Source organism: Oncorhynchus clarkii, chromosome 4 (genome assembly GCF_045791955.1).
Source record: "Oncorhynchus clarkii lewisi isolate Uvic-CL-2024 chromosome 4, UVic_Ocla_1.0, whole genome shotgun sequence".
NCBI lineage: Eukaryota > Metazoa > Chordata > Actinopteri > Salmoniformes > Salmonidae > Oncorhynchus > Oncorhynchus clarkii.
Genome location: NC_092150.1, coordinates 60542006 through 60566592, shown reverse-complemented (window position 1 = coordinate 60566592; position 24587 = coordinate 60542006). Strand labels below are relative to the sequence as shown.

Here is a 24587-nt window from a genome sequence, read left to right as displayed (position 1 = left end):
GGTGCATGTTCGCTGTGGGAGGATGTCCGAAAACAGCATATCTCCTCTTTCTGTCCCCTGGGAAACACAACGAGTGCAGACTATACCAGACTGCTCCAAGACCATGTCGATTCGACCACCCACATACAAAACAATGCTTTTTATTTTCTTCAGGCTTTTCTTCTCTTTCCCCGCCATAACCAAAAGAAGTGTTTTTGAAGCCTGCTGCAGTGCTTTCAAAGGAAGCCAGTGTTTATTCCCCAAACCGAAGGAATTGGACTTAGTAGGGACATAGGCTATATGTAAACTTTTAACTCTGAATCTGGGGAGTTTGATGCATAGCCTTATTTTTCACGAGCTATATTATAATACGTGTAAGGTTATGTAAAAAGTAGTGTTGGGGCCCGTGTTTATTCCCCAAACTGAATGATTTGGACTTAATGATGGGTGGTTCTTGAAGTGCTCAGTGGCCCTTCAGGTTGTAATATAGCCCGTGAACAATAAGGCTCTGCATCAAACTCCCCAGTTTCAGAGTTAAAATACATATAGCCTATGTCCCTACTAGGTAACAAATGGGCAATGGCAACTTCATGACAAAGTAGGCTAAATGTTCAATCTTGATATGAAGTGTTATGCTATATTTTATGTTCATTACAATAGCAGGGCAATATCACGGTAACGGAATTGCGCTGAGACTCTTTCACATTAAAATGTATGCCAAACAAAAACCATTGATTCCAAAGTTTAACAAGCCATAGAACTCTATGCACATGTACCACTTAACAATTTACACTGAACATTGGACCAAACAACACATTTTGGAAACAGAATTTAGGTCAAATCTCCCTCACTTTTTTGACCATCTTTTCCAAAAACTCTTAAATATCTGTTGCAAAATGAAGATTCAACTATGTCTGCAGAAACAGTAGGGCTGTCAGCTTTTTGAGTTTTAATCACTTAATAATTCATAAGCCAAATAGATATCAGTAGAAACACTAATATGTAGGTCTACCTACTTGTTTTTTTTGTGAATTTTCATCATCCTCCCTCATGAGGAAGAGATGTGAGGTTTTGGTAATGGTACAGTTTCTTAAACTTACACAAGATTGATGTATTTCTAATACCTTAAAACTTTTTCCTGGTTAGGTGTTTTCTTAGACTCCCTTTCCATCTTTGAACAGAAATCAAAGCCTTTGCTTTCTCCTAATATTTAGGATCGAAAATGGTTGAAAAATGTGCAGTGCCTTCAGCAAGTATTCACACCCCAGGCCTTTTTCTGCATTTTGTTGTGTTAACAGCCTGAATTTAAAATGAATTAAATTGAGATTTTGTGTCTCTGGCCTACGAGACACACTAACCCATAATGTCAAAATAGAATAATGTCTTGAGTCAATAAGTAGTCAAACCCTTTTTTGTTATGGCAAGCCTAAATAAGTTCAGGAGTAAAACATTTGCTTCACAAGTCATATAAGTTGCATGGGCATGATTTTTGAATGACTACCACAGTTCTGTACCCCACACTTATAATTATCCGTAAGATCGATCAGCACAGATTCAACCAATGCCTTGCAAAGAAGGGCATCTATTGGTATAAAAAAAAATACATTGAATATCCCTTTGAGTATGGTGAAGTTATTAATTACACTTTGAATGGTGTATCAAGACACCCAGTCACTACAAAGATACAGGCGTCCTTCCTAACTTAGTTGCAGAGAGGAAGGAAACCGCTCAGGGATTTTATCATGAGGCCAATGGTGACTTTAAAACAGTTCAGAGTTGAATGGCTGTGATAGGATAACACTGTGGATGGATCAACATTGTCGTACAGAATAAAACAAATATTTCAAAAACATCCATCCTGTTTGCAATAAGGCACTAAAGGAAAACTTTTTTTAAAAAATGGTAAAGAAATTAACTTTATGTCCTGAATACAAAGTGTTATGTTTGGGACAAATCCAACACCACACATCACTGAGTACCACTCTTCATATTTTCAAGCATGGTAGTGGCTGCATCATGTAATGGGTATGCTTGTAATCGGCAAGGACTAAGGAGTTTTTTAGGGGGATAAAACGAAATGGAATAGAACTAAGCACATGCAAAATTCTCGAGGAAACCTGGTTGTCTGCTTTCCAACAGACACTGGGAGACATTCTGTATACCATACACAATGTATATAGATAAAAAAATATATACTATGTTATTGGCTTGTTTATTGTTTACTCCATGTGTAACTCTGTGTTTTTGTCTGTTCACACTGTTATGCTTTATCTTGGCCAGGTCGCAGTTGCAAATGAGAACTTATTCTTAACTAGCCTACCTGGTTAAATAAAGGTGAAAAAAAAAAAAATCACCTTTCAGCAGGACAATAACCTCAAAAACAAGACCAAATATACACTGAAGTTGCTTACCAAGACAACATGGAATGTTCCTGAGTGGCCTAGTTACAGTTTTGACTTAAATCGGATTGAAAATCTATGGCAAGACTTGAAAATGGCTGTCTAGCAATGATCAACCACCAACTTGACAGAGTTTAAATATTTTTTTTCATGAATAATGTGCAAATATTGTTCAATCCAGGTGTGCAAAACTCTAAAACCTTGTTCACACTGCAGGCCTTAATGCTCAAATCAGTTTTGTTTTTCAAATCAGTTTTTAAATATCGAATGTCCAAGTTGCAAGTGACCAAATCGGATTTGTGTGTATTCAGACAGCAGTCATTTTCTGACATGGTTACGTTAGTTGTCATGGTCACGGCGGGTTTGTGTGCAGTGATGTAGGCTGATTGGTGGTGTTCGTGCTTCCTATCAATCAGAAGTTATGTAGCAAGCTAAGGTGACAACAATACCTGCCATGGATGTTTCCCAGTTGCTTTGAAGGTTCCAAATCATAGTGTAAGAACACTTTTAAAGCTTCAAAGGATAAGGTTATCTAACTTTCCAAACAAGTCCTTTTTGGCTAGCCACAGCAGTCAACTAAGTAGCTGTTTAGCCTTCTGGCACATTCACTAATTTGTTTGTTATCAATTAGCAAGCTAGTTGGCTACCACATACACGTTCTTGTCAAACTGTCAACAGAGTAGCTCGCAAGCAACAAGATATGCCAAATAACCGTCTAAAAACCACTTGAGGGTTAGACGCAAGTCACATGGCTAGGAATCAGATTTGTATCCGACTTCAAACGACCTACGAAGGTGGTTTGAAATGTGGCTTGAACTATCCGATTCCATGTGCTTCTTGGCTGTTCAGACGGCAGGAAAAAGAACACATTCAAATCAGAAATGCCCCAAAAAATGAAATGAGTCACTTCAAACTGGCAACGTGAACACTGCTTTAGAGACTTACCCAGAAAGACTCACAGCTGTAATTGCTGCCAAAGGTGATTCTAACAAAGGTGATGTATTGACTTGGGTGTGAATACTTATCTTTAGGAGAGATTTCTGTATTTTATTTTAAATACATTTGCCAACATTTCTAAAAACATGTTTTCACTTTGGCGTATTGTGTGTAGATGGGTGAGGGGAAAAACATCTATTTAATCAATTTTGAATTCAGGCTGTAACACAACAAAATGTGGAATAAGTCAAGGGGTATGAATACTTTCTGAAAGCACTGTGTATGTATATGTGTGTGTGTGTGTGTGTGTGTGTGTGTGTGTGTGTGTGTGTGTCTTTATCTAAAAAAAATATATATTAAAAAATATGGACTGTTAGCTTTTATTTAACACCCGATTTGACATGCTTCTATAAACTTCACATTGGTGCTCATGGGTCCTTTACATGGAAATGCCCAACAGCTGTCTCATCTAGATAATCATCACAGAAGGGGTGGTGTTCCCACACAAGCAGACCACACTGTGCTAGTGTTTAATCTGGAAATCAACCCTACAAAAACCTGTTTTGATTAGTCAAATAAAATCCCAATTTAAACCCCTCAGTATACAGTATTTTCATAGTGACTGCTCATCCCACCAGCCTACTGTATCAACCCTGGTTAATCAGGGTGTTTCTGAAAAACGCTCACAAAATGATTTAGCCAGCTGCTGAGAGAGACGACCACTATGTGGGAGTTGGAGGAGGGACCCATATTACCCAATGAGATCTGGGACAAGCTACTGTTGACAGCTGCCATGGCCCGGGGATCAGGCCCATGACTGGAGGGTTTAGTGGCACAGACGGTGTCTGAGCCGCCATTGGCACTGCTATCAAAGCTTGGAGCTTTGATAGCTATACCATATCTCACCTCAGTCATTTTCACACCGCTCAACCACTTCTTTGTATTTTTTTTATTTAACCTTTATTTAACTTGGCAAGTCAGTTAAGAACAAATTCATATTTACAATGACGACCTACCCTGGACAAACCATAACCCGGACGACGCTGGGTCAATTATGCGCTGCCCTATGGGACTCCCAATCACAGCCGGATTGATACAGCCTGGAATTGAGCCAGGGTCTGTAGTGACGCCTCTAGCACTGAGATACAGTGCCTTAGACCGCTGTGCCGCTCGGGGACTTCTTTTAGGGTTCCAAGTGTAAGATTTTGTCTGCCACCGCACAACAGGAGAGGTATCAACTTAAATATGTTTACAACCATGAACAACAATATCCACACGTAGCATATAGACTCCCTCACTTATTTTTAGACCAGGAAATACACCTTTTTCTGCTCACAAGCACACTCCAGGGATTTGTACACATGGTCCTCCTCCTCCGCAGTAGCTCCTTCAGTGTGTGAATGCATCATCTGTTGCTGCTGGGGTGAGAGAAAGGACGGGTTGATAGCTCTGCAGGCTTGTTGTGTGAAGTCCTGCTGGGGAGTCGTGCTCCAGTTTGGACAGTGTTAAAACTCAGTGGCTGTCAGGGCAACTTACACCACGCATCACCCTTGCTGACTCTTCTGGTCCAGGGTTTCTGTGGGCCAAATGCATCAGTGCGTTAGGGAAGAGGTTGTAGTTCGTACACATACTAACACACATTCCACTATACTGTGCAAACCATATAGGCTATTTTCTACAATGACTTCTTGGCTCCCTACAGTCTTTGGTCAATATGTGACCGACCGCCTCGAATTTGAAATTGTGTTTTTTACATCAGATAAAAGTAGAGACTCAGCTAGCAAATGGTATATCATACACTGCAGTTGAGGAAAAATGGGAAAGTAATTCTGCTTTGAAAGTAACCCTACTTTTGAGAAAATGGCACTTGAATGTTTTGGTACACCGACTGGAGAGCTCTTTGTCTACACCCATTCAGGATCGTTCACACCCTCTTAAGCCTTAGTCCCACCCTTCTCTTTAAGGATTCACATGTGAGGCCATGTGGTAAACACACACTATATCAAATAAAATCTAAATTGATTTGTCACGCACAGGATACAGAAGGTGTAAATGGTACAGTGATAGTACTTGCATAGTAGCAATATCAAAAACAAAGTGTCCAGATAATAAATATTTTATAAATATTTTCTCGTTAGTAGGTGACGCTTACCCGACACACTTGTCTAAATTGATGGGTCATGTGAAGGAAATGCTATAACCACCCCTCACCCACATCTAACTAAGAGGATGGGACACTATTGTCTAGACATTTGCACGTTCATGAAATACAATAGATGGCCGTAATCACCCCCAGACACACCTGCTAATTTTATGGGTCATGTAATAATCCGGCCGAGGTGGAGTCTTTTGTTTGGACATGTAGCTAGCTAGCTAAACAATGAACCGGCATAACTGCAACTCATACTACTACCAATACAAACATTGTCATAGCTGTAGTATGAATCTGCAGTAGCTAAAGCTAACAAGCTAGGTTAAATATTAAGTAGCTAACATTAGGCTATAACTAGCAATGCAAATGGTTTACATTATCTCAGCCAATCATGGCTAGTGGGAAGGTTCCCGGCTTTTTCCATGGCTAAACCAACTAGGCTCGTAATTTAACAATTTTATTTGTATTTATGGATGGAATACAAGTTTGCTATTAAGGCACACCAAAGTTCACATGTTCCAGAAGGGATTAAGATAAAATAAATGTTTACATTCACATGCTGCTCCTGTGAAGTAGTGACGTGTGACATACGCCTAGTTTCCTGAAACAAGTCACATACATTTGAAGTCAGAAGTTTACATACACCTTAGCCAAATACATTTAAACTCTGTTTTTCACAATTCCTGACATTTAATCCTAGTAAAAATTCCCTGTCTTAGGTCAGTTAGGATCACCACTTTATTTTAAGAATGTGAAATGTCAGAATAATAGTAGAGAGAATGATTTATTTCAGCTTTTATTTCTTTCATCACATTCCCAGTGGGTCAGACATTTACATACACTCAATTAGTATTTGGTAGCATTGCCTTTTAAATCGTTTAACTTGGGTCAAATGTTTTGGGTAGCCTTCCACAAGCTTCCCACAATAAGTTGGGTGAACTTTGGCACATTCCTCCTGACAGAGCTGGTGTAACTGAGTCAGGATTGTAAGCATGCTTTTTCAGTTCTGCCCACAAATGTTCTATAGGATTGTTGTCAGGGTTTTGTGATGGCCACTCCAATACCTTGACTTTGTTGTCCTTAAGCCATTTTGCCACAACTTTGGAAGTATGCTTGGGGTCATTGTCCATTTGGAAGACCCATTTGTGACCAAGCTTTAACTTCCTGACTGATGTCTTGAGATGTTGCTTCAATATATCCACATAATTTTCCTACCTCATGATGCCATCTATTTTGAGAAGTGCACCAGTCCCTCCTGCAGCAAAGCACCCCCACAACATGATGCTGCCACCCCCTTGCTTCACGGTTGGGATGGTGTCCCTTTTTCCTCCAAACATAACAATGGTCATTATGGCCAAACAGTTCTATTTTTGTTCCATCATACCAGAGGACATTTCTCCAAAAAGTACGATCTTTGTCCCCATGAGCAGTTGCAAACCGTAGTCTGGCTTTTTTATGCCGGTTTTAGAGCAGTGGCTTCTTGCTTGCTGAGCGAAGTGGTTGAAAAACACGTTTTAATGTCTCCAACCTAAGTGTATGTAAACTTACAACTTCAACTGTATGTACTATACAAGGACAGTAGAGGCTCGTTACGCACTCTGTACATTATTCAAATTTTATAAGAATGCAACATATTTTAATTGTTGCCCGGGATGCACGTTTAGGATTCGCCAAAAGACGGTGGTAATAAAGAGGGGACAACCTAAAACAACCTATTACACAATTCCACAGAAAATTATGAATATTTCCTTTATAAAGGGGTTCAAGTTGTTTTAAATAAATGTTATTCTAATTCTACTATTAAACTTTTATTCCAGTGTAGTCTCCAACACTGACAGCTTTGACAGCTTTGTTGTACTGTGCTGCTTTCTGTCGAAGCTTAGTATCTATTTTTTTATTACAGATTTCCAAGTTGTAGTTAAGGATTGTTTCTCCACTGTTGATTGTCGACGGAAATGCATCTGTTGGTGTATTCTACAAGATGACTTCTAAGCTTGATTTAAAGTGTCAATAGGAACCACTGGCATCACTAAGCTGACATCTGGATGTAAAAAGAGATTTCTCAGGACAGTCATTCTCTTTGGAAAATATGATTTTCCCCATTGCTTCGGTCACACTGTCAACTGTCATGTCATTCGCTCACCGAAAGGTTTCATGCAAACCATTAAGTAGTTATTGATAGTCTTATGCACTTATTAGCATGTTATAAAGTTGAGAGCGACAAATCCATATCGTGATAAATTGCCTGAATTGATGCGATAACGATAAATATAATTCTATGTTTATTAACATTATTGTGCACCTCAATAATTTTTTTGTTATCCTTTAACTACTAGTTTGACAGTTGTAGCCATCAATTGTCCTATTAACAATCACCCATATTAGCAATCGCATTTAAAAAATTAAAAAATTCTAGTATATGCTGTTTATCGTAATGAAGGACATCAGCAAAATTATTGCCATAGGTGATTGGTGTCTGTAATGTTCGGTTTATCGTCCCAGCTCTATGTCAACCTCCTCTTCTGATTAATCTCATCTTGTGTTTACACCCCCAAAAATTTTCAGGAAGCTCAACTTGATCTGGGTTCCTACTTCCTACCGTCTGTGACCCGGTTGTCTGTGGGTATACACTTGAAGGAGGGGGGGGGGGGGGGGAGTTTAATCAGTGCATTCTTATCACTCACACACACACACAGACTTTCCTTCATTTTTGTTATCTTTCCAGTACAGGATTACAGAATGGTACAGATAGTTACATCTTTAGAGTGTCTGGCCAGAGGCGGGATCAGATCTGGAACACATGCCCTGGGAGGTGTGATGTCAGAGCCTCTGTTCCACTGCCTTAAACTGCTTTCCTTCCCCTGCTCTCTGCCCTACAGTCACACAGGGATCTGAAAAACATTACTAGCTGTCAAATCCTTGCTTCTTCTGTCCTTGTTTCCTCAATTCCTTTAAAAAAAAACTTAAAGCTCATTGGAGGAGCAGGTACAAGGGAGGGACCTTGAATCGTCTCCACCAATCAATGTGCTTTGAAAGGAATGGAGGAAGCAAGGATTTGATTGGTGGTAAAGTTAAGACAGTCAGCCAGGGTTTCCTTCTATCCCGTTGGTCCCCACTCCTCCTGAGCTCATTTCACAGGCTTACTTTTAGTCTTCTATATTTGGAATTCCCATTGTTAGAACCTATGCTGCCCATGATATACTAGACAACATGCACATGGCCAGTACATTCATAAAAAGTGCCATCTTACGTCATTACCTACCAATGCACTACTACTACTTTTAAAAATCTCCAACATTTGCAACATTGTTTCAATATTGAAATTCGAACTCAACCAGTGTTCAGTGAATGTAGCGAATGTAGAAAATGGTATGGTTTGGGAAAGAATCTTGCTTTTTAATGCTGGTAGCTAGCTCATTGTTAAAAAGCAATAATACACTTGAGTCCATGTGTTATGACATTATGTCACAGCTATGATAAAAATGTCATGACACATGGCCTTTCATGTATTGTTGCTGAATTGTCCCTGTAAAATAAACGTAATAAATAACATGTCACCTATACAAACTCCAGCTCTTTTTGGTGGTCCTTTGAGCTGGATAAGAACAATGGTCCTGCAACCTGGCTAGTGGGTCTTTTTCATTTTCTTGTGACCTTAAGAAGATTAATTGAGAAGGTTGGAGACGTCAGGAGAAGGAGCGTTTTCTCAAAAGGCATACTATCGTGCTCCTAGCAACGGAGGGTCCATATCAAAGTATGTGAAACGGAGCATGGAGGGCACTTCACGAATGCGTACTCAGTTTGTACATATTTTGAAGCATGCATCGATACAAAGTGTGCAAAGATATGACGCAACCACGTAATAAAGTATGCAACATTTCTTAAAATCAATGGCGCCCATTAGCTGAAGCAAAAGAAAATACACTCCGACTTCAAAATGAAATGTTACGTATTCACATGTAATATGTTTGCTTGACTACAATATTCTATCTTGATATGTTAATCAATACATGCTGAGTTAATTTTGACATGTTTACCTACCTATGTACCGTAGATCGCAAGCCCATAATAAGTAAATTGGGCTAACTGGCTAGCTACTACGGTTAGCTATTGTAGCTAGCCAGATAGCCATGAAGAATGGGCATAATATTGCATAATATTAATTTTACGTCATTTTTGCCTGTTAAACTATCTGGTTAGCTACATTATTACTATTCACATATATAACTAGCTGATAGTTATGAAGTAAAACTTTTTGTTTTGTGAAAATGTTGTTGCGTCTCTATTGACGGGTAGGGTAGCCTAGTGGCTAGAGTGTTGGACTCGTAACTGAAAGGTTGCAAGTTCAAATCCCCGAACTGACAAGGTACAAATCTGTCGTTCTGCCCCTGAGCAGGCATTTAACCCACTGTTTCCAGGCCGTCATTGAAAACAAGAATTTGTTCTTAACTGACTTGCTATGTTAAATAAAGGCAATTATATATTTTTAATTGACCTGGCTGGAAGACGGTTCAGTTAATGGGTAGTTAAATCCATAGTGAGTCAATAGGGCTAGCTAACTAGCCATGAAGAATTGGTAGCTACCCACAAAAAAATGTACATCTACCGTACATAACATTAGCTTTAACTTATTTTTGCCTGTTTAACTAGCTGGCTAGATAGATTATTACGATTCCCATATCTAGCTGACAATTATGTTTTGTCTATTGTTTCCATTGTCCTGGCTGAAAGAAGGTTCAGTGAATGGGAGGTGTAGTGTGAGGTAATAGAGTAGGGGGAGTGCGAGTGCTTCTCAAGTGTTATGCAATATCCACCCTCTCATCCTCACCAGAATGTTCTCGAGAACATTGTCGGAGAATGCACTTGGAGCACGGTAGTATATGCATATTGAGAAACACCCAGTATGTCCTGAGATAATATGTGGTCATCAAAATGTCCTAGTTCACTTCCTGCCAATCAGTCTGACCAGCAGCAGAGGTGTAATAAGGCTGCTGGTCATTAAATCAAGGCGAATGTGTCCTTTATGGTTATAGAGCCGTATTGCAAACATCTGTATAAACGGGACTGGTCCAGATGAACACAGTCCAGGGGCATCAACGTTCATGTCATAGGGGTTAATACACACCGACAGATGTTTTCAGCTGTTGAGAGCACATCATGTCTGAAGTTGACCCTGGCTTTACTGCTTGACCCTACTGCTATACGAATGTGTTTACTTCCTCTTCCATGAGCCCTAGTTACAAGGAGTTTAGCTTGCACAAATTTGGCATCACGTGTGCTTCCTGTTTCCAAGCCAGGCAGTCTCCTCATATAGCCTAGGCTACCCATTTGCAACTGATGGGTTTTCAGTCTCTCATAGAGATTTTTAACTTATCCAAAGCTGGATTTGTGTTGACATTTGAATGGACACCTGCTGAATGGCACAATCCTTGCATTATTTGTAATGATTTTATGATTAACATTTTAGATTTTTGGCAGACGTAGATGAACAGTAATTAACACACTCAACACCACACAATGTCAAATCATCAAATCTGATTGATTACCAGGGTTTTCGGTGACATGCCACATTTTTTCAGCCTCCTGAGGTTGAAGAGTTGCTGTTGTACCTTCACCACACTGTCTGTGTGGACCAGTGATATGTACACCGAGGAACTTAAAACTTTCCACCTTCTCCACTGCTGTACCATACCGTCTGTGGATAGAGGGGTGCTCCCTTTGCTGTTTCCTGATTTCCACGATCACCTCTTTTGTTTTGCTGACATTGAGTGAGAAATTATTTTCCTGACACCACACTCCGAGTGCCCTCACCACCTCCCTGTAGGCTGTCTCGTCGTTGTTGGTAATCAAGCCCACCACTGTAGTGTCGTCTGCAAACTTGATGATTGAGTTGGAGGCGTGCATGGCCACGCAGTCGTGGGTGAACCTGGAGTACAGGTGGGGGCTGAGCATGCACCCTTGTGGGGCCCCAGTGTTGAGGATCAGCAGAGTGGAGATGTTGTTTCCTACCTTCACCACCTGGGGGTGGCCCGTCAGGGAGTACAGAACCCAGTTGCACAGGGCTGTGTCAAGACCCAGGGACTCAAGCTTAATTATGAGTTTGGAGGGTACTATGTCGTTGAATGCTGAGCTGTAGGCAATGAACAGCATTCTTACATAGGTATTCCTCTAGTCCAGATGGGATTGGGCAGTGTGATGGCGATTGCATCGTCTGTGGACCTGTTGGGGCGGTAGCAAATTGAAGTGGGTCTAGGGTGACAGGTAGGGTGGAGGTGATATGATCATTGACTAGTCTCTCAAAGCGATTCATGATGACAGAAGTGAGTGATACAGGGCGATAGTCATTTAGTTAATTAAGTCATATAAAAAGCTCCAGCCCATGATAAAGCAAACAAAAAAAATAAGAGAATGGAATAAATACTTTTTTCCACTGGAAATTACATGCATTGTAAGGCGATAAACGTAGAGGTTTGAGCTGGTTTGACAGACAGTGTGCGTTGCAGTTGCTGGTTCGAGTCAGCACTGTAACCTTTGTGGAGCCCAGTCTGTCTGTGTTAGCCTCCCCTCAGCCCAGGCGAAGCGCTTCTCGAGCCCTGTGCATCTTAAATCAGGAGTTTATCCTGCTGTAGTGTCTGTTTTATGGATGGATATGGGGATGTAGAAAGACAGCTGGAGAACCTGGGACATCGCATGCCAGTGGAAGTAAACTGCAAGCTCTGTGTCTGCTGGGATAAAGAGTGAGAGGATATCTGCTAGTCATTTTACCTGGGGCTTACTGGGATGTTTGTTTGTTTGTTCTCTTCGCCGGATCGGTGCTAGCTGTAAAGAGGCTGATGAAGGAGGCTGCTGAACTGAGGGATCCCACGGAGCACTACCACGCCCAGCCACTGGAGGTGAGTCACACCTGGGACACCAAAACTCACTCGGGCTCATCAGCACCACAAACATCCCTGCCCTCCTCATTATCAACATAGTGTGTCATGGGTGTGTGCTTCCCTATATGTTTCTTACAAATCAACAAACAACCCCACACAAAACACATAGAGAAGGGTGTGTTCTCTAGCTAGCTGGACCAATCATTGAAATGTGTTAATTTGACTGACTTGTTGTGCACCCGCAGGATAATCTGTTTGAGTGGCACTTCTCTGTCCGCGGACCCCCAGATTCGGATTTCGACGGTGGGGTTTACCACGGCAGGATCGTGCTGCCCCCGGAATACCCCATGAAGCCCCCCAGCATCATTCTACTCACAGTAAGCACCCAATAAACACACACTCATATACACACACACTTATGAAGATATCCCCCTCTCTCGATCAATCACAGCCAATTATGTGTTAGTTGAAGTAACGATGAAGGGTAGCTAATCAAATGATCAAGCTGGAAGATGGACAGCTATAGACATCTGGCCATAACCAACAGCCACATCTGGTTACATCACACCGAGCCACTACTGTCAGAACAAGACCTAGCTGTCTTTGCACGGTCATTGCCCTGTCACAGAGGTTTTGAATGGTTCTGTGGTGATGCACCAATAATAACCTGAAGAACCAATGACAGGCTGATAAAAGCCAGTGGATCCGAAAGGTTGTGACAGTCTCTTTTTAAAATGTTTCTTGTCTCAGCTCAGGCTGGCATGTTTTTCTTGGTCTTTGAAGGCACTCTTTTTCTTTTTCTTAACATCTTTTTCTTAACATCCCATCCTTCCCATCAACCTCTACCATACCCCCCTTTGTCGGGTTTCACTGTCTATTTGTTGCTTGTTCAGCCAGGTTGTCATAGACGGCGATATGGTAATCAAGATCCTATCATAGAAATCCTATAAATCACTAATCCATATTATATATGTGTTCTATATGTAATTCTATAGTTATGCTTCTTTTTCAGCCCAATGGGAGATTCGAGGTGGGGAAGAAGATCTGTCTGAGCATCTCCGGCCACCACCCAGAGACATGGCAGCCATCTTGGAGCAGTAGGTATCCCTGTGTAACAGGTGTCACTGTGACCGCTTTAACAGTATGGCTTCTTTCCTCACTGGCACTTGAGTTCAGATCCTCTGTCTCGCAAACACACGTGACTGCCCGCTTGATAACATCTTAGCCAACTACGCTACCGAAAACCTAGCAGTTCGGTAGTGCGAGTAGAGAAATGTCTAGCATAAGAGTCAGGTTACCAATCCAACACCGTTACACCTACAGCTATAGGCCGCCTCTAGCCTGTTCCCCCTACTCCTCCAGCTGCTGCACCAAAACTTAGCCTAGCATCCCCACTCACTTGCTCTCTGCCTTGTGGGTACCAACAGGAAGAAATGAGACATAGCTGACATGGTTCCCAAAATGTTTTGCATACGGGATGATTTCTGTATTTTTGAATGTTTACATATCTTGAAAACTTGATTGCTGACAAGCAAAACATTTTGGGACTATGTCAACAATGGACTAATGATACAAATACCAAAAGATTGTTTTTGGATGGAGTTTTCCTTTAAGACTTTTCGTTTGAATTTAAATGAAGGCAGATATGCAAATGTTTTTTTGTTTTTTTTTTGCTCAACTTTGTTCTACATTGTTCTATCATTGGGCTTTTCTCCCACAATTTAAGAAGTCAAAACTGGAAGCGGCTGAAAATAAGCCTTCATAGGAGAACAAAGTAAATAAGATAAAGTTTTACTTGAAATATAGATTTGACACGCACGTCTTATTCACTCGCAATAATCTGTGTTGGCAGCAGGCAATCTGCTTCGTACCTTAAGTCGGATATTTCCCTTTTCGGGCTTGATTTCAGTTACCACCATTAAGCCATCCTTTTTCTGAGTATTCTCCTCATGTTACTGTCCATACCAAGAGCATGAAAATGTTATCAGATAGAATTCAATGGGAGAATCTAGATGTTCCACACTGCATTTATTTCTATTACTTTAGGGGTATTTTGGATGAGCCCAAAAAAAAGCTTAGTCCATAGTAAGGTTTAGGAAATTAATAACAGAATTTAATCATGTGGACAAACAGGTTGTGACAGACAACCTCCCCCTTTTGCCCTCCAGGGTCACATGGCAAAACAATGAGGCCATGCCCCAGAGATTGGACCTCCCCTGCTGGGTTTTTGATGTCTCAGATCCCCAGTACAAGTTCACTCTGGTGCATTACCAGCTCACTGTGGTGGAAAAGCTGGATAATAAGTTCCAGTAGAATCTCAAAGGCTGAGTCCCAAATACACTGAACAAAACAATTTCAAAGATTTTTCTGAATTACAGTTCCTATAAGGAAATCAGTCAATTGAAATCAATTCATTAGGCCCTAATCTATGGATTTCTCATGACTGGGAATACAGATATGCATCTGGTCACAGATACCTAAAAAACAGGGATGTGGATCAAAGAACAAGTCAATATCTGGTGTTACCACCATTTGCCTCATGGAGTGCAACTCTTCTCCTTCACATAGAGTTGATCAGGCTATTGATTGTTGAATGTTGTTCCACTCCTCTTCAATGGCTGTGCCAAGTTGCTGGATATTGGCGGGAACTGGAACACGCTGTCGTACACATCGTTCCAGAGCATCCAAAACATGCTCCATGGGTGACATGTCTGGTGAGCATGCATGCCATGGAAGAACTGGGACATTTTCAGCATCCAGGAATTGTGTACAGATCCTTGAAACATGGGGCCGTGCATTATTATGCTGAAACATGAAGTGATGGTGGTGGATGAATGAAACGATTATACAATCGGCCTCAGGATCTCATCACGGTATCTCTGTGTATTCAAATTGCCATTGATAAAATGCAATTGTGTTCGTTGTCCGTAGCTTATGCCTGCCCATACCATAAATCCACCGCCACCATGGGGCACTCATGACGTTCATAACGTTCATAACGTTGACATCAGCAAACCGCTCGCCCACACAACACCATGCACAGTCTGCCATCTGCCTGGTTACAGTTTAAAACCAGGATTAATCTGTGAAGAGCACACTTCTCCAGCGTGCCAGTGGCCATCGAAGGTGAGCATTTGCCCACTGAAGTCGGTTATGATGCCAAACTGCAGTCAGGTCAAGACCCTGGTGAGGACGATGAGCAAGCAGATGAGTGTTTTGTGCATATGGAACATTTCGGGGATCTTTTATTTTAGCTCACGAACTATGGGACCAACACTTTAGATGTTGCATTTATATTTTTGCTCCGTATAGCACCCTATTCCCTTCATAGGCCTCTGATCAAAAATAGAGTACTATTAACTGCTGTTAAGAGTTGACAGACGGTATGAGTTTGTTTTTATTGTCTTTCATAACTTTTTTTGTTTCTCCCTTTTTGTTTTTTCTCTTTCAGTCAGAACGGCACTAATAGCTATAATCGGATTCATGCCAACCAAAGGAGAGGGTGCAATCGGATCTCTTGATTATACCCCAGAGGAGAGGAGAGCCCTTGCCAAAAAGTAAGATTACATAGATTAGAGCTCGCCACTGTTTACTCTCTTTCCAGTGCATTTACCCTGTGTGCACTAACGGATGGATGAGTGGTGCTGATAACAATGTTGTGAGAAGGGACACACACACACACACACACACACACACACACACACACAACAGTCTGGAGTGAAATGTCTGTTTGCATTTTGTTTCAATGTGTCCCTAACCCTTACACGCATCATTACACAAGACACCTGTATGTATGTATGTTGGATACTGGTGTGGTACGCACTAGCTTTACATACAATTAGATGGACTAGCTGTACATGCAGAACCTATGGTGTTTGGCAGGCATTTGTTCAACAAAGTTGAGCATAAAGCGATGCTTATGCAAGCATGTCATAAAATTAACACCCTGGACACAGTGCATGTGCCTTCTACAAATAGCTATGCTCGTTACCAGGGACACTGAGGCACCAGCATTGGACCTTATGAGATGGCAGCATTAGTGGCTGAGGGAAAGGGTCTCTGGCTGACACGTCTGGGCATCTTGATGCTCTTCTTCTCGCGTTGTTTACGGGTCTCTCCCTCTGAAGAAACTCGCACAGAGCTCTGACTTTGAGATGTATCAAAAGAGCAAAGGGTCCAGCCGTTGCGTCCCAAATGGCACCCTATTAACTTTTTTTTTTTGTTGAAAGGGCTCTGGTCAAAAGTAGTGCACTCTCAAGGGAATCGGGTGTTATTTGGACCGCAACCCAGCATCTGTTGTATTTAACATATCAGGACAGGGGTCTTTAACAACTGGCTGTTTAATTAACACATGAAGATGAGATGTGACACAGGAACATATCTCGGTCTATAAATACATACAGTGCACACCCTGCCTGCGTGGCTGTTTATCTTCCGGGATGAAAGAAAGGCCCGTTTCACGAAAGGCTGTCGTGGCTGCGGCTGAGAGAGCAACTTCGCTTTGATTCAGATCTCCCGTCTTGGTTGTCTCCGTGCCCTGTGGTAATTGTGAAAGCTGTCAGTCAACGTCGGGGCCAGGGGCACCCAGCAGGAAGCAGTGAAACAGGAGAATAATCCGTAGTTTTCAGAGTTGGCTCTGTTTCCTGACAGAAAAGTAAACTGATTGGGAAGTTTTGCTGGCTCCCAGACTGCTGTAATGACAAGTGTTAATAATGCAGAAGTTAGAGGAGGAAAACATTTCAGATGGTTGTCTTTTCTGCCTATTAAAGCATGATTTTGGTTGGGGGGGGGGGGGAGGGGAACAGCAACTCTTGGGATGTCATGCTTGACTTCGTTGATGGAATTGTAACTGTTAATATCGCTCTCCAAGCCACAGTTGAATATTTTCTTCACATAATGAGTTTCAATCCATACGTCTTGTCAAATTGTCTGAGTCATCTTTGACTAACCAAATCTCCAAGAAGTTCCTCTAAGTTTTTGATTGTTGTGCTTGGGAGCTCCAGCCAAATGACTCCGAGCTCTATTTTAACAAACCTAGCGCAATGGTAAATCTTAGCGCTGGTGGTAGCGTCATTGGTTCGGTTCAGTGTGTGTCAGAAATATTTGTTATTTTCACAACCGGAATTATGGGTGGCGTGAAATTGCTGGGTTTTTTGATGAATAAACAAGTGTGTGTCGAAGCTTGGCCCCTCACTGGTCAATCAGAACTTGCACCAAGGCTAAATATGTGGTTGCTTCATGTGGTGTATTTATGGTCTTTTATGTATTGCATTGTCATCAACTACAATTCAAATGTTGGTCTGTTATAGCCTAGTTCTTTAAGCAGCCTGCCCCTTGTTTGCTAAATATGTTGAACATGTTTGCAGTCCACACTGTTATAATTGTATTGCTTCAATATGAACAGAGAATTTGATGTAAATGGCATGTTATAGAAGGGTCCAGACACTATTTACATGTATTTTTTTATGGCTATTTTACTTGCTTTTGAGAAACTGACCCCCCAACCAATGATTTAATTTCCTCATCTTCGTTGTGCAGTATGGGGGCGCTGAAAAAACATGAACAAATTGTCATTCCGAACTTTATCCGCAACGTTATATTCCATGGATAATAAGATTGTGGGAGCTGTTTTGTTAGAATCTCTCCTGGCTCAAAGTAGAGGAGATATTGACTGCATCACTACTTGTCTTTGTGCGATGTATTGACATGTCACAAACAGCTAACACACAGCTCAAACACCCATACAAGACATGCTACCCGTTGTCTCTTCACAGTCCCCAAGTCCAGAACAGAGGCTAGGAAACACACAATATTATATAGAGCCATGACTACATGGAACTCTCTTCCACCTCGTAACTCAAGCTAGCAGTAAAATTTGACAAAAAAAACAACATAAAACAACAACTCAAGGAACCACACTCACTTACACACATTGCAATATTGTACATTTTATATTGTACATTAGTAATATAGAAGCAATGTACATGTGTTGATGTTGGCTATTGTTTTAATATGATGCATTGTTTTATTCCTGTTTGGACCCCAGGAAGAGTAGCTGCTGCCTGGGCAGATCGTACTAAATACTAAACGAAAACAAATCCAGGCCCTCTTTTTGCCTAGAGGACTGCTGGGGTGAATTATTTCCCATCATTTATACACAGAGTTTATATATTGAGTCACATTTTCTCTACCCGGCTTGTCAGATGAATCCATTTGACTACAGGAAAACAAAGAAAGTTCAATGTAAACACTTCTGTCCATAACTCACACTCGCTCTCGCTGACCTTCTGACAGATCCCAGGACTTCTGCTGTGAGACTTGTGGCTGCTCCATGCACTTAGCCCTCCTGTCTCCCTCCCCCACAAACCCCAGCCCAGAGGACCAAGAAGACCAAGAGCTTGCCCAGCAGATCAACTTCAAGGTACAACTGCCTACCAGCCACAATCCTACCCCAGCCACGGTGTGGTGTTGTTTATTTACATTTGAGTCTAGTCAGTTTTCTTCTAAACCTTTTACCAGGTGTCAGAACTGAATGAAACTCGTGTTCCCATGTCTTAACCCATTTGTGCAGTCAAGCAGTCACATACAGCAAAGATAGGGCTTTGCACCCGAGGAATGTTGTCTCAGCCCGCTGACAAGAGCTGGAGTACATTGTGTGTGACAGCAACCGTCAACTGTGTGTTTGTTCCTGCAGGCAGAGTCCAGGCAGGGCAGTGAGAGCACAGGGGCAGAGAGTGAGCCCCCCACAGAACTCCAGGGAGAGACATCCTCCTCGGGGAGACAGGAGGAAGAGGAGAACGCCCAGGCTGAGCAGGTGAGGAACGCCATCAGTGTTATAGTAGCTGGTGACGGACTGTGAGATCAGCCAATTTAAAATCCGGCAGCACTTTTTCCTGCTCCTGACATAGGATCTATTCAAGTCCCTTTCTGAGGCACTGTGAAAACAGACAGTTGGAAAGCGAGAGCGAGACGGCTGGTGGAGGAGATTACCCTGCACCACAAACCTCCCCACCTACACATATTTGAATAAGCAATCTCTGCCACCTACGTGGGCAGAGAAACAACTGCATACTGAAGGTATTTGCTATTCTAGGGGATTATTCATGTATTTGCTATTGAAAGAGGTTGATATGGTTGCGTAGTTGGCATGGTTGCACACGAATGTGCCACCTTGTCGCAGACGACGTCCCGAAAACCGTTTTCTCCGGCGATTTTTGTCGTTCTTATTCCCGAGCCATTAAATGAAAGAGTTATTTATGAGAGGAGTGGCGGGGGTGTCCGGGGGGGGGGGGGGGGGGGTCTCCCGAGGCTCCAGAGGCTCCAGAATGGGGTATAAAAGGGAGTACATGGCAACGTCGTTACCCCGTAAATGATCCCTAATCTCTCATAGTGCTTTATGTAATGTTGTGGCTCCACTGTGCTGCATCAGCCTCTGTCACTCACTCAGGGAACAGCACTTTTTTTTTTTTATCAATGTGTTTAATGGCTCGGGAGGTAATCAATCTGTATGATGACGGTGCAGGCAGCACTCTGCTCTCTGGCCCTCCAGGTTCTTCACTGTGCGCCAACCTGCTGCCAGTGAGGCATGATGCCCCTTTCGAGCAGTCCCCTATGACAACACTCATGATAACTGATGTTTTCTGAGAAGCCGATTTTACAGCTAGATATCAGTGTTATGATGTGTCATTTAATAGCACCATTATTTATTAGGAGGTGATAGCAATTTTGAGATTGCCGTTTCCAAGCATGGTGAAGATGAATGAAGGGATTATGTTTCTTCATACTTCATGCAATAGGGTCTATGTGGATTTGGATTCAATCCCACTGAACTGACCTCAGTAGGAGAGAAAGAACGGGGATAGTTAAAATAATAACATTGACTTACCGCCTGCTGCTGGATGCAGTAACCTCTGGCCGGGAGAGGGACCATTCTGGTCCTGTGGTTATCCCACACCTTGACTGCATCATCACGGTCTGCCTTGCTCTTCCTATGTCAAACTGAACAGAGTGATATAGGCATGATTATAGGGCGTTGTTCACTGCTCCCTACTCTGTCCCCCAGTGTCTGTCTCTCTGCGCGCCAGCCCTCCCTGGCCTGCAGCCATCCCCTAACCAGGAGGCGTGAGATTGAGCTTCACCTTTTAAAGCAACTTTAAATAAGACTGTTTCCCCTTTAAAACAATCAACGGTAGCCTTTTTAGTTGCTATGACCTTAGTGTATTTTCATGGCTGCAACTTAAGTGTTATTCCCAAGACCAACTGTGAACCAATATGCACATTTGCTGAGAAGCTCATGAATTAAACGCGTTTTACTGTGTAGTAACACCATGTCTCTGGTGGTGGGAAAAACCGATGTGCTTCTAGAAAGATGGCCCATAGTGTGTGTATGTGTTGGTCCACTGTCTGATCCTGTATATGATATGCTGTGCTCCCTGCAGGCCGAGGCGGCTCCACCTCCCAGTGAGGAGGAGACGAGTCCACCAGCCCCCAGCACCCACCAGCGCCGGGCCCAGCAGCAACAGAGAGACCAGATAGAGCCCCCCAGCAGGCCCACTTTCCCCCACACCGCCGCCCCCCACCCTCCTCAGGACACCAGCCATACGGGCTCTGTGGTGCTCATCGTGGTGCTCGCCCTGCTCCTGGCTGCCCTCATCTTCCGCAGGGTCTACCTGACCAACGAGTACAAGTTTGACTACGAGCTGTGACAAAACTAACCTTAACCTACCCAGCCCCACCACCCCCCTGAGTCGAGTGAGTCAACCGCCCCTCCTATCACCTGACCTGACACCCTAGCTGGCAACAAACTGACTTTCTCTTTACCGTGGGCTTCAAAGAGGGCTTGGTTTACAATGAAGGTAACTTTCATTCCTGTGGAGGATGGGGTTGACTCACCACCACAACACCTCCCAAGGTGTCTTCTATTACTTTGAATTGACTCTAGAGTGTACTACATTTTTTAGAATGGGAGTATTGTATCTAAACCTCCCCAGAGGAGAGACACTGTATCAGACCTGGGTTCAAATACTATTTAAAATCTGTCAGAGACTTTGTTTTTGCTCTAGCCTGCCTGGGATGCCAGTTGTTTTTTGTTTTGGAATTATTATATTGGGACATGTAGCCAGGCAAGCTCAAGCAACCACAGATAAAGTATGTGAAATTATTTCAAATAATATTTGAACCCAGGTCTGCTCTAGCTCTCCTTTTTTAATTTGTCAGGCATCTGTTTATCATAGGAATTGCTGATTTGCTCTCAATATTTAAACAAGACAATACTGTCATATAACATGTAAACAATGAAGGCTATTAAATTGTTTGTCTCAAAATTATTATTTAATTGTGCAAAGGGAAGCAATATGATTAACATTTTGTATACAGATGCTAACAATTTCTGCTCAACTGTTATGTCGTTTACATATCTGACTGCCTAGCCAATGCTCTGGCTGTTCCTACTTTGCAATAGCAGATACAACCTAGCTAGTATACATACTCTGTCAATCTTATAGCCTGAGTGCCAGTCTGTTTCTGCTCTCTTGCCAACTCCTTGTCACTCAATTTCATGAGCTTAAAGGAAATTGAGATTTTAAGAGACTGTAGCCTATCTTTTTGAAGTCCTCAAAAGAAATAGGATTGGGGACTAATGCAAAGGTTTAAATGTTGTGTGCACATTTTACTTCAGAGCAAATAAAATGACCAGAATAGGGCCTCTAAGTTAGAAACATGTAAGACAGCTTGATTCATGTCTCAATATGTAATTTAGACATATATCCATCTCTTCAGACTGTATTTGAACCATACATACAGTAGGTTTGAACATTGTATCAGAAAATAAATGCCTTGGAATTCTTTTTCTTTCTGTGTCGGTCTTATTTCTTTCTGTGTCATGACGGATGGCTGACAGTAACACTTAGTTATCCATCTCTGCACAAACCATTCAGTAATCTGGAGAGTTGAAACACATGGACACATAAAGGATCAGATTTCATCATCCAGTAAGTTTTATCTAAAAGATGTACAGTGCATTTGAAAGTATTCAGACCTTGACTTCTGACATTTTGTTAAGTTTCAGCCTTATTCTAAAATGTATTAAATATTTTTTCCCCTCATTGATCTACATACGCTACCCCTTAATGACAAAGCAAAAACAGAGTTTTAGAAATGCTTGCAAATTTACTTAAATTACACATTTATATAAGTATTCAGACCCTTTACTCAGTACTTTGTTGAAGCACCTTTGGCAGTGATTTAAAGCTTCAAGTCTTGGGTATGATGCTACAAGATTGGCACACTTGTATTAGGAGAGTTTCTCTCATTCTTTGCAGATCTTCTCAAGCTCTGTCAGGTTGGATGGGGAGTGTCGCTGCACAGCTATTTTCAAATCAAACTTTGTCACATGCGCCGAATACAACAAGTGTAGACCTTACTGTGAAATGCTTTACAAGCCCTTAACCAACAGTGCAGTCCAAGAAGAGTTAAGAAAATATTTAAGTAAACTGAAGTTAAAAAATATATAAAAAGGAACACCATAACGAGGCTACATACAGGGGGTACAGGTACCGAGTCTGTGTGCGGGGGTACAGGTCAGAGGTGATTTGTACATGTAGGTAGGGGGGGAAGTAACTATGAAGCTGTTAAGCAGCCTTTTGGTCCTAGACTTGGTCCTCCGGTACCGCTTGCTGTGCGGTAGCAGAGAAAACAGTCTATGACTGGAGTCTCTGTCAATGTTATGGGCTTTGCTCTGACACAGCCTATTATATAGGTCCTGGATTCCAGGAAGCTTAGCCCCGGTGATGTACTGGGCCGTACGCACTATCCTCTGTAGCGCCTTACGGTCAGATGACGAGCAGTTGCCATACCAGGTAGTGATTCAGCCGGTCATGATGCTCTCGATGGTGCAGCTGTAGAACTTTTTGAGGATCTGAGGACCCATGCCAAATCTTTTCGGTCCTGAAAGGGAAAGGTTTGGTCGTGCCCTCTTCATGATTGTTTTGGTGCGTTTGGACCATGATAGATCGTTGGTGATGTGGACACCAAGGAACTTGAAACTCTCGTAGGGATGGTGCCATTTTCAGGTCTCTCCAGAGATGTTCGATCGGGTTCAAGACCGGGCTCTGGCTGGGCCACTTAAGGACATTCAGAGACGTGTCCCAATGCCACCCCTGCGTTGCCTTGGCTGTGGTCTTAGGGTCGTTGTCCTGTTGGGAGGTGAACCTTCACCCCAGTCTTCATCAAAGGTTCTCTACTTTGCTCTGTTCATCTTTCTCTCGATCCTGACTAGTATCCCAGTCCCTTCCACTGAAAAACATCCCCACAGCATGATGCTGCCACCACCATGCTTCACCGTAGGGATGGTGCCAGGTTTCCTCCAGATGTGACACTTGGCATTCAGGCCAAAGAGTTTAAACTTGGTTTCATCAAACCAGAGAATATCGTTTCTCATGGTCTGAGAATCCTTTAGGTCCCTTTTGGCAAATTCCAAGCGGGCTGTCATGCTTTTTACTGAGTGGCTTCCGTCTGGCCACTCTACCAAAAAGGCCTGATTGGTGGTGCTGCACAGATGGTTGTCCTTCTGGTAGTTGCTCCTATCTCCACAGAGTAACTCTGGAGCTCTGTCAGAGTAACCATCGGGTTCTTGGTTACCTTCCTGATCAAGGCCCTTCTCACCCGATTACTCAGTTTGGCCAGGCGGCCAGCTTTAGGAAGAGTCTTGTTGGTTCCAAACTTCTTCCATTTAAGAATGATGGAGGCCACTGTGTTCTTGGAGACCTTCCATGCTGCATAAATGTTTTGGTACCCTTCCCCAGATCTGTGCCTCTACACCATCCTGTCTCTGAGCTCTACGGACAAGTCCTTCAACCTCATGGCCTGGTTTTTGCTCTGACATTTACTGTCAACTGTGGGACCTTATATAGACAGGTGTGTGCCTTTCCAAATCATGTCCAATCAATTTAATTTAACACAGGTGGACTCCAAGTTGTAGAAACATCTTAAGGGTGATCAATGGAAACAGGATGCAACTGAGCTCAGTTTTGAGTCTCAATGGATCTGAATAGTTAAGTAATTAATGTATTTTTCAGGGGTTTTTGCAAACATTTCTAAAAAACTGTTTTCGCTTTGTCATTATGTGGTATTGTGTGTAGATTGAGGAAAACATTTAATCTAATCGATTTTAGAATAGGGCTGCAACAGTAATAAAATGAGGAAAAGGTTAAGTGGTCTGAATACTTTCTGAATGCACTGTATATTAGG

The 24587-nt window shown here is 42.3% G+C and overlaps 1 protein-coding gene across 1 annotated transcript in view; it reads left to right on the top strand.

Annotated features, from left to right (window-relative positions):
* The window catches only part of LOC139407033 (ubiquitin-conjugating enzyme E2, J1), a 29007-nt gene extending 6817 nt beyond the window's left edge, over positions 1-22190 (top strand). The window contains exons 2-8 of the mRNA XM_071150323.1: positions 12286-12359; positions 12587-12718; positions 13354-13438; positions 15793-15898; positions 18636-18762; positions 19036-19155; positions 20780-22190. Coding sequence (XP_071006424.1) covers positions 12286-12359; positions 12587-12718; positions 13354-13438; positions 15793-15898; positions 18636-18762; positions 19036-19155; positions 20780-21046 — 911 coding nt within the window. The 3' untranslated portion in view covers positions 21047-22190. The remainder of the gene's footprint in view (positions 1-12285; positions 12360-12586; positions 12719-13353; positions 13439-15792; positions 15899-18635; positions 18763-19035; positions 19156-20779) is intronic.
* The last annotated feature ends 2397 nt before the right edge of the window (positions 22191-24587 follow it).